The sequence below is a fragment of the Canis aureus genome, chromosome 9 (assembly GCF_053574225.1).
Source record: "Canis aureus isolate CA01 chromosome 9, VMU_Caureus_v.1.0, whole genome shotgun sequence".
In the NCBI taxonomy this organism is placed as follows: domain Eukaryota; kingdom Metazoa; phylum Chordata; class Mammalia; order Carnivora; family Canidae; genus Canis; species Canis aureus.
This window is the reverse complement of record NC_135619.1, coordinates 41,025,919-41,041,670: the sequence shown is the minus strand read 5'-3', so window position 1 is coordinate 41,041,670 and position 15,752 is coordinate 41,025,919. Positions and strand designations below refer to the sequence as shown.

Genomic DNA, 15,752 nt, shown 5'->3' with positions numbered 1-15,752 from the left:
TGGAAGTGCTGGGCACCTGGAGAGAGCGTGGAAGCTCTGTGCTTCCCCCCATACCTTGCCTGTGTATCTCTTTGATCTACCTGTTCCGGAGTTATATCCTTTTATAATAAACCAGTGATCTAGTAAATAGACTATTTCTCTGAGCTCTCTGTGCTGCCCTAGCAAATTAATCAAACCCAAGAAGACTGTGGAAACCTCCAGTCTGTAGTTGACGGGTTAAAGTACAGGTAACAACCCATGCTTTCAACGGGTGTCTGGAGGGGTAGTGGAGGGTGGTCTTGTGGGACTGAACCCTTAACTTGTGGAATTATGCTGTCTCCGGATGGATAGTGTCAGAATTCAGATAAATCGTAGGACAACTGTGACCGAACCAATTCATTCTCTGATGAGTCAGAAACTGCACCAGGTGGAGCTGTCACACAAAAACGTAATTTGAAGCAAATAAGGACATCACGGGGAATGGCTTCCAAAGCCTTGACTCCCCGACCCAGGGTGAAGGGATTCCTTTTACTTAGGGTTAGGATGAGTTTTTCGTTAGGGAAGCCTTGTCATCACGGGCAGAGGAGCACACCTTGTATGTTATGTAAATGAGGCTTGTGCTCCTCCCGGGGCAGGGATTTTAGTACTTTAATGACGTCAGAGTGGTGGTCCATCATTTTGGAGGCCGGGGCACGGTCCATCTGCGCAGGCGCGAGGCAGAGGTCAAGCTCCACCCGGTCCCTGTGATGAGCTGGCTGGAGGCCTTGTCAGGGCAGCCGCTTTCGCTGGAGGGGCGGTTTCGCCTTGCCTCTGCATTCGCCGAGTTAGAGGTAAGCTGGAAAGAAGAGCTTAAGGGAAAATGAGGGACAACGGTGGGTGAGCACAAGCAGGTGGGCAGTAAAGGTCAGGTCTTGCGGTCTAGCTGGTGATACCACCTGCTGGTATCCCAAGAATTGATTGTTGGTGTGGAGACTGTCACCCCCCTTCCCCACACCTCCCCCATTGGCACTACAGTCTATTTACTCCTATATAAAAACTGTAGAGTAAAAATTATATTAGAATATGAAGGAGACTAAATTGTCAGTGGAAATATATAGCTTAAGAGCCATTGGGGGAACTTGTGCAAAGAAAAAGATTTTTGTATATCTATAAATCTATTAATTCATTCAGTAAATATTTTTTGACTGTGATGAGCCATGAACTGTTCGAGGTGCTAGTGATCAAAGGAGCATCCTCTAGCAGAGAATCACTGATGGCATCACATCAGCACTTCTTGAGCTGCTAAAACTCTTGAACAGAGTAAACAGCCCCCCAACCAAGTAGGACATAATTCACAAACATTTAGAGAACATCAAAAAAGAATTTTTTTAAAAAGATTTTTATTTATTCATGATAGAGAGAGAGAGAGAGAGAGAGAGAGAGAAGCAGAGACACAGGCAGAGGGAGAAGCAGGCTCCATGCAGGGAGCTGGATGTGGGACTCAATCCTGGGTCTCCAGGATCACACCCTGGGCTGAAGGCAGATGCTCAACTGCTGAGCCACCCAGGCGTCCCCCCAGAAAAGTTTTTACATCCTGTGTAAATCACACGTGCTTTGTAATGTTGGTACATTGTACCATTGCTATTTTGTTTGGCTTATGTAAAACAGAATCTGGTATTTATATTATTTATAAGAATTCTTTCTAAAATAGGCCGTATCTGTGCATTTAAAGAGAGTATTATGAAAAAAGATCATATAAAAGAGAAGGAAATTCTATAAAGGAACCAATTTAGATCTGAAAAATTTTTCACAATATTTCAGTAGGGCCAGATGGGATGTTTTTCCTTGAGTTAATTTTTCTTCAAAACTCTCACTTAACTGAGCACCAAAATCATGTTATTTTGGAACCATGAGGGATCTGAATTATTTTCTACTCCAGATACTTTGTTTTTCAGAGAAGAAAATTGAGGTAGAGTTATGTTTAAGGACTTGCCCAGGAAAATATGGTGATTTATTTATCCTTTTTTCTATATATTTATGCTGAAAAAAAAAATAGAAAGATATATATGCATATATTCTGCATCTTCATGGAAGCCAGGATTTCATGTTATACCAGTGAATCTAAACCTGACTACGCATACAAATCACTTGGAGAGGTTTTGCACAACACATATTCCCAGACCTCACCTCTGGGAATTACTTATTCAATTAGAATCACCCAAGGTGCGAGGTGGGGGCAGGTAACAAATCAGTACCTTTAACCATCAGCTCAGGTGATTCTGATGTTTAGCCAGGTTTGAGAAATAGTTTGTTCAAAAGTCTTCTTCACTTATCTCGTTTCCACAATCCTCATTTTTCTAACTTTATTTTTACATTCAATCTTCACTTCTAGGTCTGAAATGGGTAAACGAGAGTGGTGGGAAGTTGCCTTTTGTAGCACTGGTACCTTTGTGCCTTTTTCTTCTGTTAGGTGAATATTAGCTCCTAGGCTGGCTCTGCTACTAAGGTGTGTGTTCTAAGTTCTGAGAGGGTGAGGTCTGTATTGAGCTTCTCTGTTCCCTTATGCCTCAGCAGGCTTTAAGTTAGGAAAAGGCTAGTTTTAATGTTACTTATGCATCTGGCTCTGTAGAGAATTCCAGGACTGTAAATGCTTCCATACCCATTTCTTCTTTTTGTACTGTGGACAACCCATTATCATGCCATGCCTCTTTCAGATGCTATCTTCTGCCTGAAGGTATTTATGATTCCCTCAATAAGATTTTCCTCCTCTGACTCCTTTGTGGTTCATTATTTGACATCATCATCTGGCCTTAAACTAGCTTTCCTTATCCCTTGGGGTTTTCATTGCAATTGTTTTTGTGATTTTTGAGACATATTGCCCCCTAAAAGAGCTGCTTTTTTTGCTTCCAACATCAGTGTCAGATTATAAATGTCTTTAAGGTGGATATTTCATCTTGGTCACTTTTGTATGCACTTAAGGACATAGCTCAGTGTTTCGTGTTTGTATTTGTTGAATTAGATTGGCTTGTGTTGCAATAAACCCTAACCTAGGTCTCACATTCTTCTGTGTAACATGCTTTTGTTTATTGTATTTCATCCCAAGTGTTACCGGTAATTAAGGTGGGTGAGAGAGTGGAGAGTTTTGGATTATGTTATACATTTTTACTGTGGGAAGAAGTATGCAAACCTTCCCCCAGCTCTTCTTCACTATTGCTAGAGATGGCATTTTTAAAATGATAATATTCTTTTTTTTTGAAAAGCCTTAAAAAAAAAAAGGATTTATTTATTTATTTGAGAGCGAGAGAGAGCATGCCAATGTATGTGCATGAGTTGTGGGGGAGTAGAGGGAGAGAGAGAATCCACAAGCTGACTCCTTAAGGAGCCAGAAGCCTGATGTGGGGCTTGATCTCAGGACCCTGAGACTGTGACTTGAGCTGAAACCCAGAGTTGGCCTCTCAACTGACTTAGCCACTCAGGTGCCTCTGAAATGATAATATTCTTAATGTAAACAATTATTACTTGATTGCACAAAACACCCAGTGTGTTTTGCTGATCTAAAATTTGCAACCAGTTCAGTGCCTTCACAGAACAATGAAGACTGGCATCTGATACATGGGCTGAGGATATTTGAACCTTATCAGGTTTTCTTATAGGCTTTATTTATTTTAGTGCACTCCCCTTTAAACCTCCTTGTCTCCTTTTAAAATTAAACTCTGCCCATTTTATGTTTACTGCAGCATTTTTTAGAAGAATAAAGTCTTAGAAATAATCAAAATGTCCAGTAGTAGGTTTGTTAAAAAATATGGCAGAGCCTAACTTTCTAAATCATATGTTGGAAGGATAAGACACTGAAAGAAGCTAACAACATATTTTTTAAGAAAAAAAAAAAATCAATCAACCAACCAACCAAAAAAAAAAACAAAAAAAAAACAAAACAGTTCTGCATTATGGTATTCTGATTTTTTTTACATATGGCTTTTTTCTATTTCCTTTATAAATCTATAAAAACCTTTGAATATCACGGACATGGAAACAAGAAGGAAAGAAAAAATTATATACACATATAGAAATGCATTATTAAAGCTAAGAGTTATTATAAAGTTTGAAATCACCAGAATTCTAGTTGGAGATAACTAATTTGACACTGAGGATAGCCTTACAAATAATTCAAAGAATTTTACTGATTTTAATAATGAAAAGTTTTAGGCAAGCCTAACATTAGAAACTACAAATCAGTGAACATCAGTTTGTGAGGAAGCAGTATGACATTTTATATGCTAAAAAAAAAAAAACCGCATCTTTTTATGCAACTTGCATAGATAGATTAGAATAGTAACCAATAAAAATTAATGTTCTATATTTAAAGTACTCAAATATGAGTTGTTCAGGAACATGAAAAATATTAATTTGTGATTTTACATTATCAAAAGGCTAATATTTAGTTCTTCCATTTCCTTGTTCCTTCTTTGCACTTCCCAATCGGTCTCCCATTAGACCAGGTGCATGGAATTGAATTAAACATTCTCCTCAGTTTGTCCCAATAGCACTATGATCCCTCTGGGCAAAGTCTCATTTTATTTTATTTCTTTTTCTTGTCTTTATTTCTTTTCCCCTTCGTTCCCTCCCCCTTCCTTTGCATAGTTATTCCTTTTAGTATGTTTATTTCATGTCTTACTAATCGATCCTCCATTTGTTTATTAAAGGCCTGTATCCTTGAAATGATGTTACTTTGTGTTTCTTTTTAAAATCTACATAATTCATACCATGTGGTAAGATTGATAGTTTCTTACTGGTTTTACTCAAAATTATTATGTTTTTGAGATGTTTTTACATTGCCATATGATAATCTATTTCATTATGTCTGACATTGTATAGTGCTCCGGTGTCTTCACAGCCTTCTATTTTATTATCCATTCTAGTAGTTGTGAGCTGCAACTTCTGACACTTTGCTCTGTTCAACCACAAATAACCTTAATCACATCTTCTTGTGGCCCCATGTGAAAAATTGTCTGTCTCTATACCTAGAAATAGGATTGCTGGATAGTATAATGTGTGCAGAATTTGTAGATTAACTGCTACCAGATTTCTGTCCAGAGTACCTTTCTGTTTCCACTCCTAGCAGACATGAGGGAGTGTTATTGTTGTCCTGCATCCTTGTACTTCATAATAGTGTATACATTTCTATTTTTTTGAAGATTTTATTTATGTATTTATTTGAGAGAGAGAGAAAGAGTACATGTGTATGCAGCAGGAGGAGCAGAGGGGAAGGGACAAGCAGACTCCACGCTGACCATGGAGCCAGACTTGGGGCTTAGTCCCAGGACCCTGAGCTGAAATCAGGAGTAGGACACTTAACCAACTGAGCCACCCCACCTTTTCTATTTTAAAAAATGTGATGTGTGCTAGGTACCATCATATTTTTGTTTTGGCTAAAATTTCAGAAAAATATTCTAATGACACCTCAGGAATGGTAGGAATTTCAAATCTAGTCCATTTTATTGTCTAATAATTATGTTTCCAAGTGTGTGGACTGTTTTGCAATTTATTGAAGGACACAAAATGTGTTGCATAGTTAAAAAAGCTTGTAGGTTTTGGGGGGATGCCATTTAAAAGTATCTGATCTTATCTCATGACCCCGCCCCTCCACAGGATGTCCTGACATTCTAGACATCAAGACATCCTTATCATAGGTTGGCTGAAAAACACTTCAGCATTTTACCTTTCATTAACCTGAGATTTCAAAAAGTTCCTTCTGTTTTTTTGTTTGCTTTTGTTTGTTTTTTTACATGTGCAAGAAGAGCAATAATATAGGTAGGGAAGATTGCAGTATGTAGATGCTTTCAAATATATATATATTTTTTCTGGGAGGCTCATTAATATTCCTTTACCCAAGCCATCAAATTAGACAATGAAGCAATTAAGAGACATTTTATTGGATGTATTTCACAAGTAGTTTTATTAACACAGGGTCATCTCAGCCAGCAAGAGCACATTACACATGATGGATGTCAGTTTGGTTCCATTTGGCTGAGGGCTCTGCTTCACACAGTGGCTGGGAGAAGTGTTGGAGAGCAGAGGTGCCTCAGTGACGTTACATTCCAAAGGTTAGAGATGTCCAGTGCTCTCCCTGGTTTCCATTAATTACATGCCATGGATCTACCATTTATGACTCTATCTAAAACCTTTTAAGCTCATATAAATTAATGGGTTGTGAAACCTTTGGTTACAATTCACTGTATAAAGTAATGCTTTGATTTATTCCAAAATTACCTGTTTCAGATTTTGAAAGCTGTATTTGTTTGTAAATTTTCCTCCTTACTCCTCCCCTTCCTTCAGGCTTCTTATTTAATCATTTAACTATAGGTTTGAGCCCATTCTCCCATTAACTTTTGTGATAATTTTATTCTTGTGGCTGATTCTGAGTGAGAGACCACATTTACCAACTACATTAAGTCAATCTGTGTGGTTTCTGTGATGAAGCATTTGCGAAGCCATGAATTACAGCCTATAGATAATATTATTCTTTTTGCAGTGACTGAATTTGGTGTTTTAGTCCAGGATCATTGTTGACCATTAGCAAGATAGATTGGCAGAACTCATGAATAGGTTATATATATTTTTTTGTTTGTAAGGTTCCTTTCTCTCTTGGAAATCCATCAACATTTATAGGCATCCTTGCTGGTGTAGGTATCATAATGAGGCTTGTTTGTAAGATTTCATTGGTAGAACAAGGGATCCAAGAATAAGTAAATCCTGCTATCAACCAAGGCCACTTGTCCTTAGAAATTTTCTAGGGCAGAAAATACATGAAAGGTATACTGCCCAATGCTCAGGCAAGCTGGATTCAGCTTGGGCCAGGCCTTAGGAAAACTTCTCCTCTATTCCCAAGACCAGATTTTACCACCAGTTGTAGTTGTGTGGTAAGAAAAGTGGCCAGAATATTCAGGAGCAGGCCTGGAATGGATTTGTGCTCCAACCTCATGGGCTCATAAAGAAAGAAGACACACAAAATGATGTATGTATCCCTTTAAGGCACAGTGACCCTGCGTATTAGCAAGCATGGCCCAACCCCTGTTCTAGAATTGTAGAGCTGGAGAGTAGTGGGGTTGAGGCTGAAGGGGCTTTCTTCCAACCTCACCCATAAGAAGCATTCAGTCATAATTCAGCCATTGTAGAACACATTATAATTTGTGACTTAATGTGCATTATCTTTTTAAAGCCTTTACCCTCTGAAGTATATGAACATTATTATTATTTTATGTATCAGAAAACTGAGAGTCAAAGCAATTATATGTCTTGCCCATGAATTATGCAGTTGATAAGAGGTGCGGTGGTCTTCTGTTATATTATGACCACTCAATATTATAGTCGGGATAGATAGCTTCTGAATATCTAATTTTATTTTCTTTCCAATAAGATAACAGTGCTGTTGTAGAAGTCATTTACAGTTACTCTAAGGGGAGCTTGCATTCTGTCTAAGCAATTTGAAGTTCCAAAAATTTTTTTATCTTCCTGTTATATATTTCTGGAGGGTATACATAAAAAATGTGTAAAATTACTATATAGGTATATGGTTTCTAAAGCCTGATGATCACCATTTCTAAATCCTACTTTCCTTCAAATTCCGTTAACCATTCAGAGACTACTTTGAGCCTCAGCCATCTGGAGACAGGCTGCTGATAAAGACACTCAACATTTACATGTAAAACAGCTGAGCAAACCAACAAATGTGCCATTCTCATAGACTATGTGGAAGCATTGACTTAGTATGGTTTAGACAACTTCAGATAGAAATACTTTCATTGGAAGGATGGATAATACATTTTAGACATCCTTTATAGTTCATTTTGAAATATTTTTTATTAATTGCTGCATTTTACCACTTCAGATATGTGTTCTGTCCCATATATTCGGTTTAATAAACTTAAAATGAAGAATATGAGTGAAACAATGTAAGAAATAAAAGTAATTTTTAAGAAAGTAGTCAGATTGTAATAATCTGGGATTATTTTTTTTTCTTGAAGTGCTTCTGTTAGGACAGGTAATTTTACTATTGAGAGGGTTAAATTAGTGAAGAAAAATTATAGAATTTTTAGAGCTTATTTGAAAAGTTGCTTATTTTTATCTTCTCTTTAGAATTTTCACTGAGGCTTTTGTTGTATTTTTTATTAGGTGGTATTATTATATCAATTTCCAAGACAGTTTTTTAATTTAAGTTGTAACTTATTTTTGATTCCTATTAGAGTTAATTTTTCAAAAATTTTATCTTAATTGCTTGTTGTATTATAGATGCTTTCTTTTTTTAAATGTTTTTCTGTTGGCTATTTGTGGATATTGTGTTTTAGTTTATTGAACCATAGAACCTGACATTTACTAACAGGAGTAAAATGGTTTTTCTTTTCTTTCTTTTTAAGTTTGAAACATTTAGTTAGCTTAATTGCCTTTATCTTAACCTTTTTTTCCTGTTTTTAATATTTTATAGTAGAGACTCTTTAGATTAAAAATAAGTCAATTAAAAAAAACTAGTTGATTTAAAAAGTTCACCTGTCTGTAAAAAATATGAACAGTATTAAAATAGTGTATTATTTTTTGGAGGGCAAGAAAGGTGCCTTTAACTGAGTAATTCTAGTTTCAGTGTAATTCCTTCAAGAGATTTTCATGAGACACTCATGAGCTCTGGAGTTCAGGCTTTGGCAGAAGCAATGGCTTTTCAGTGCTGTCTTACAGGTAGGCTTGGAGGCTTCCTCTGTGAGTCTGGCTCTGAGATTATGGAATTAGAATCTGTCATTTAATTCTGAGATTCTTTTTCTTAATTTACTGTTATAATGACAATGAAAATTTTCTTTTTTTTTTTAAATAAAAGAAATATTGTAATGCAGATTGGGCAGTCTTTGGCAAACTATTTTCTTTCATTTCTTAGTTTCTAGAGTTCTAGTTGCTTATGTTTAGTGTTATCATAAGATGGACCATGACTCTGTAATTTCTGGCTGTGATATGGCATTAATGTTGAATCCTCTAGATTTTTTGGATTTTGCTATCAACTATACCCTTCCTGTTGTATATTTTCTAGATTGATACAATCAGGGGTAGATGTCCCATGAAGGTAATGAATCTTAATCTTCAGGGGCCCTCACTTGAGTGGATGTCTTCCAAAGCTCTGTACCTAATTTTGTTTTATAATTTTATATTATTTTCTCTAAAAAGAGCCCCTAAGCATGTATGAGCTTTAGGCTCTACCTCATTTGGATTAGCTTCTGGCCGTTATGTGAACTCACTGAAAGTGGAAGAAAAACAATAACTAAGATATACTTGAACCTTCAAAAACTTATTCAAGTTATCTAGCAGTGGCACATCTTCTTTTCTAGTGGGAAAAAGGTTCTGAACACTTATGCTAGCCAATAGAACTATGTATCTAATACCAGATGCACAATTGATGATTGTGAAAGCATCAAGAATAGAGTTTTAGAGGCTTATAGTCCTTGATTGAGTTCTGTTTTGTAGATTATCAGACTTTTGGTGATGTTTTCTTAGAAAAACAGGTAATTTCAAACGTTGGGAAATTTTTGTGGCATGTAAAATCTCATTCTTTAATCAATGTTTTATATGTTCCCTTACCCTTGGCAGCAGTGTATGTCTTCCTCAATTTCTCAGCATTATTTTTCTCCCATTAGCCATACCTGCACCATCTTAAGAAATCCTCATAACTGATAAGAATATGGATGCATTATATGTGTAATATGGACTCTTCACACTTCCTTGTGTGTGGGAGGATAAAAAAAGACCATGCAAGATGAAAGCATGCAATGTGAACTTAAAACTCTGGAAAAATTTATGATTATTCTGTGACCTTTAACAATGTCTATCAAGACATTAAAACCTCTCTTACTCTTGGCCATAAATGCAGAGAAAGGCAAATAATAATAAAACTCATATTTAGCACACTGTGATTTAGCACTTAAACATTGAGAAAGCATTTCTTTGTTAAAAACTGTTACAAGTCATTTGAATTATACTTGCCTTTTCATAATATAGCATGACATGAAGAGAGCATTTTTTCCCCCTCTTAGATGTTCCTACTCCTTCTTAAGTCTGCATCAACCACAACTCTTTTATTCCTGTACTCTCGCTATTGTGAACTTCTCCTATGGCTTTTTTAACGTGAAACTTTTTTTTACTGGCATCACTTCCTCTGGGAAACCTTGATCCTCCTTGTCATAATCACTTTACTGGTTTATGTTGATAAGTTTACCTCTCTAAGTTCCTCTGGCTGCATATCTAGAGTCTCTCAAATGACAGCAGTGTTAATATTCCCATAGTTACGTGTTTCATCTATACCTTCATTTATGTTCAATTTGAACATCCCTTCCAGCATTATCATTTTTTATTTCTTTGCGGGACTTTAATCTTTGATGGCTAATTCCTTCTTTTAGTTATCCAGTTTTGTAAAATGTCATGTGGGTTTATTGCTGAGAGCCAAGGAGGCAACACAACTACAGCTTTGAGTCTATGCATGGACTGAGTAACAGATGCACTGTGACCAAGACAGAGTGGCTTTGAAAGAAGTGATGTTATTGGTTACTGTGATGTGTATCTATTATTTACTAGTGATTTGTAGGCTGAGGAGCTAACAGCAAAGTTCATACTTTATGCAGTTATTTACTGTTAATATATTATAAATGAAATTCGAACTGTGCTATTGGAAACTGGTGTTAACTAAACCATAGTAACTAAAATTCATGCCTATAGGAAGTATGTAAATTGATGTCTCTCTCTCTTTCTCTCTCTCTCTCTCTATATATATATATGTTCAAACATATATATGTTTGAAATAACTTCTAAACCGAGCTTTTAGCAAAAAGTTTAGGAATCATGATTAAAACATCGTTTCATTAATTTAGTATATTTTGTGGGAGCAACATTTAATTTTATAACTAAATTTGAATACTCAATCAAAAGAGACAGCAACATGGTTTTATGTAAGCATTTGAAAAGCAAACTGAAATATATTGTTTGTTTTTTCCCAGTTTTATGTATGGAGAATTGACTGACAAGAAGACCATTGAGAAAGTCAGACAGACTTTTGACAACTACGAATCAAACTGCTTTGAAGTTCTTCTATACAAGAAAAACAGTATGTATTTAAATTATCAATAAGATTTGTCAACTCTGATTAATACTATGTTTTGGCTAGTGGTAGTTGAGCTACAATGTAGAGAGAATATCAAACTTTGTTCCTTATCTTGCAAAGGCAGGGGGTGCTGATAAAATTAGATAGCAAAACTAATAAATGATTCCACTTATAAAAGCAACCTTTTGAGGAATAGCAGGGCAATATAGACACCCACTAAGCATGGAAGCCAACATGGAGCTCGATCTCATGACCCCTTAGATCACGACCTGAGCTGAAATCAGGAGTCAGACTCAAGCGACTATGCTACCCAGGTAACCCAAAAGCAATTATTATCTTTAGTGGAAATTGATGGTTATTAAATTCTTCCTCATTTAGGGAAGCATTTTAGCTTCAACAGGAAGCACTTGCTCCATTTCAGAGCTAGTTGGATTTTTTACAGCATAATTCATCCTCTCCATCTTACTCAAACATTTATTCACTATAAAATATTTAGAACTGAACTTAGGTTTCTCTTTTTATTAATAGACCATCAAAGGGATAATCACAACCACAGGCATTGCTTTAAAATTAGTGCACTTGGTAATGGGAGCATTGGTCTTTAGTGGTTTTTACCTATGGGATGTCTTATCATTTTATCTTTTTTTTTTTTTTTTAAGATTTATTTATTTGAAAGAGAGAGAGAGAGAGAGAGAGAGCACAAGGACAAGAGGGTGGAGGAAACAGACTCCCTGCTGAACAGGAAGCCCAACACAGGGCTTAATCCTATGACACTGGAATCATGAGCATAGCGGAAGGCAGATGCTTAACTGACTGGGCCACCCCTATCTTTCATTTTAGAATCAAGGCCAAAGAGGTCTTTCTCTTTAGTCATAGCCAAATGTCTGTTGGCTTGTCACCTAGCAAACAATCCATTCTGAATGATCTTCTCTGTCCTTTACCAGAGAAAAGTCAAGCTTGAGACCCTCTGGGTCTCTTTCATGAGCTCCAGATACATACTGATAATTTTTAGTAAGACTTATATGTTAAGACTCCTATCCTTTTCATATAGGGTTGTTATTCTTTTAATGACTTAGATATGTGCCTGGAGTTTAGCAAATAATTTAAGGCTATTCCATATTACTAAAGTCATTACATTCTGAAACTAAGAATAAACAAATCTTTGCCTGATTTTAAAGCAAGAGATCTAAGTTCATAGTTTCTGAGTTTCTCAAAAATAGCTTTGTGGAGATTCTGTTTTCCTTAAATCCTTTAACTCATGTTAATGAAAACTTGCATTTTACATTTCCAGAAGTTTTCTTCCAAGGTAGTATTTTGCATTATTTTAATGTTTTGAAATTTTCTTACTTGCATTGAGTTTTTTCATTAATATGAAGGATAGATATCATTTATGCATTTTAGTGGAGTTCTACTACAATTAAAGGAGCTTTAAAAAAATCTTATAAATTGTTACCTGAAGGTTCTTGAATATCAACTAAAAAAAGTATGTTCTTGTAACTTTTTAAAATGTTAGGTAGAGAAATTCACATGTCTGTAGATAAATGTTTTGGGAATGCCTGAATGCCAAGTCTTCCTAACACTTCCATTAAGTAATTAGGTTAAATAGCATTTTGCAAATGGAGGGATTGATTTAACATGTGTCATCATTGACACTTCAGCTTGTAGGCTCTATTTTTAAGGTCCTTTGCTCTGATTAGCAGAGAACTGTTTCTATTGTTGAGGAGGAAACAGTAGTTCTGGGGTGATGATTTAAATGGATCTTTCTGTCTGCACAAAGGCACACCTGTGATAGCCTGGGCTGCCCCAGATAATCAATGCCAAGGCACTGCCCTGAGTTTCCATCTACAACTGACCTCTCTGCCTAACCCTCTCAGACTTTCTGCTTCCTTGAACCCTCAACCCGGAATATGGATATTATGCCAGCCACTCAGTAAATATAAATACTCTGTCTACTTGGGGAGTCTGGTCCTGTAACTCAACTTGAAAAAAAAATCTACCTTGATATCTGAAAGCAGTTTTAAAAACAGCCCTGACTCTGCTAAAATGTGAAAAGGCGTAGAAGGCGTGAAACATAACATCATCTCTTTCTGTTCAGATTTTTAACAGAACTTGGAAAATGACTTATTTTTAATGCCCCTTTCTCTGTTTATGATCCTGCTGCCTCAAACTCACTGTGTTGGAACAGCCATCGGCCATGTATCTGCTAGCCTGCGTATCTGGTGATTTGTAAAACTGCATATATCATTCACAGTTCTTTGGTACATTGTGTAGAATAAGGAGCAGAAAACAAAGAACAGGCCTCTCTGGTATATTGTGTGATGGTTTTTGAGATCCTTGTTTCACCCAATGATCATTTTGGAAAGGGCCCTGTTTTCATAAGCCCCAGGGTTGAAAAGGTTGTGGTTGTCAGAACGGAAGATTCCATAAACACCTCTTCTAATTCTCTGACTTCTTGAACTTGGTAGTTAAGCCATCTCTTTTTGTCTAGATGACAAATTCCTCGTTGTGGTGATATTATTCTGTGATTTTTTTTGGGGGGGGGGGGCGGCCAAAGGTATGAAGGTTTTTCTAATTTGATTTTCACTGCACCACTAACAGGCTATCAACTCTCACGTAGAGACTATTAATAGCTGCATATTTCACTCCCCAAATCCCAAACCTAACAAAAGCCTTTATGTCTTTAAGAAAGAAAATTTGGAGAGGTTTTACTGCACTATGGCTTGGAAAGAATATAATGGAAAATGTGTCTTTTTGATTCTGATGGAACATTCCTTCAGTGTTTTATCGTTTAATGGATAATTACTCCTTTGAAGGCATTTCTGTGTCTTCAAATATTTATTGTTTGAAATAATGCCAGTTCCTGATTTGTCCAAATCCAAAGCCTTAAGTGCTCTGAAACTCTGTTTTCTGGAGTCTGCAGGAGCCATTGTTTAAAGAACATAGTGACAGAGTCAGGTCTCCTTCTTTGAGTGAAGAAGATAGGAAGCAGTGGCTGGCTCACAAAGATACCTGAGAATCTCAAGATCTGGGGACACATCTTTTTTTTTTCCCCCCATAAGATTGCCTTAAAAGCTTCAGGTAGCCCTGTGTAGAGCAGACATCAAATGTTGCTGACATCCTCTCTCTGATGTGAGGGTGCTGTCAAAGGTATAGAGCTGTCTTATAACTCTGACTGATGAGAGAGCCTTGAGGTAGGAATAGTGATTTCAAATGTTCTTCCAAGAGGAATGCTTATCAGAGCATCAGGGGACTGCTGTTGAAGTCAATAGGAAACATTTCTCACAGTGGCAAGAAGAGAGCAGCATGTAGGAGTGGTCGTGCATGGTGAAATTACAAAACAGAAGTTGGTGAGAGCAGCAGAGGTGTAGGGACATAGACCTAAAGGCAATGCTGGTGTTACTTAAGTAGTGACACTCCCCTTGTGCTCCTGCATTATTGTGCTCCTGTGAAATGTTACCCTCAGCTTTACTTACACATTTTGATATTTTGGGTTGAAAAATGTTTATTAATATTTGAGTAACTGGTAATTGATAAAAAAAAAGAGTTTTTTTTTAAATTCTGAAAGCAATGAAAATACTGTTGTTTTGATGTTGGTTCCTGGCATAGCAGTTGGCAACTTAAAGAAAGGGAATGCAGGAGAACAAATCATTGCTGTGGCTATGTCACACTCTGTTGTTCTTTCTGTCTCTTACAGGAACCCCTGTTTGGTTTTATATGCAAATTGCACCAATAAGAAATGAACATGAAAAAGTAGTCTTGTTCCTATGTACTTTCAAGGATATTACTTTGTTCAAACAGCCAATAGAAGATGATTCAACAAAAGGTAATTTCTTTTCTTTTCTTTTTTCTTTTCTTTTCTTTTCTTTTCTTTTCTTTTCTTTTCTTTTCTTTTTTCTTTCTTTTCTTTTCTTTTCTTTTCTTTTCTTTTCTTTTCTTTTCTCTTTCTTTTTTGAGAGAGAGAGCAGGGGGAGGGGGAGAGGGAGAGAGAGATTCCTAAGCAGTCTCCATGCCCAGTGTGGAGCTGTCACAGGGCTTGATCTCATGAGTCTGGAATCATGACCTGAGCTGAGATCAAGAGTTGATCACTTTAACTGACTGAGCCACCCAGGTGCCCCAACAAAAGGTAACTTTCAGAGATATGGCCACACTTAAGCATTAAGCTGTCAATTAAATATATTATTATTTAAGAAAATACATAGGTTGAACTGGAAAACAAAATTTTACTATGTAGTACTTCTTTTGCTCTACATTCATGCTAGATATTATCCAGAATCCATTTTATTCAGTTATATTATTTGAATGGAAATAGCATGGCTATCCAAAGTAGAAATAATAGTTGGTTAACTTAAATTATAGTAAGAGGAATTGGAATAAGACACAAGGAAGAAATGTCATACAGCATTATTAATTTAGAATCAATAAAATGGGAGTTTTGACAACTTCTACCAGGATGAGCTTTAGAAACACAAAATATAACAATGTATGAGATGGTTTTGGGTGAAGTGTCTTTACAGCACAGTTGATCAGTTGATTGAATTTTGTTGGATTGATTAGAGGTAGGTTAGTTGACTTTTTCAGATTACTTTTCACCCTTTAATTATTCAGCTATTATAGATTCTCTTGTGTAGATGCTGTTAGATTATGTGAAGAATAATTTTGTTATCAA

At 36.3% G+C, this 15,752-nt stretch overlaps 1 protein-coding gene across 1 annotated transcript in view; it reads left to right on the top strand.

The window, feature by feature from the left end:
• Window positions 1-15,752, top strand: part of KCNH5 (potassium voltage-gated channel subfamily H member 5) — a 275,213-nt gene that overhangs the window by 24,741 nt on the left and 234,720 nt on the right. Inside the window, exons 3-4 of the mRNA XM_077909564.1 lie at window positions 10,983-11,089; window positions 14,781-14,909. Coding sequence (XP_077765690.1) covers window positions 10,983-11,089; window positions 14,781-14,909 — 236 coding nt within the window. The remainder of the gene's footprint in view (window positions 1-10,982; window positions 11,090-14,780; window positions 14,910-15,752) is intronic.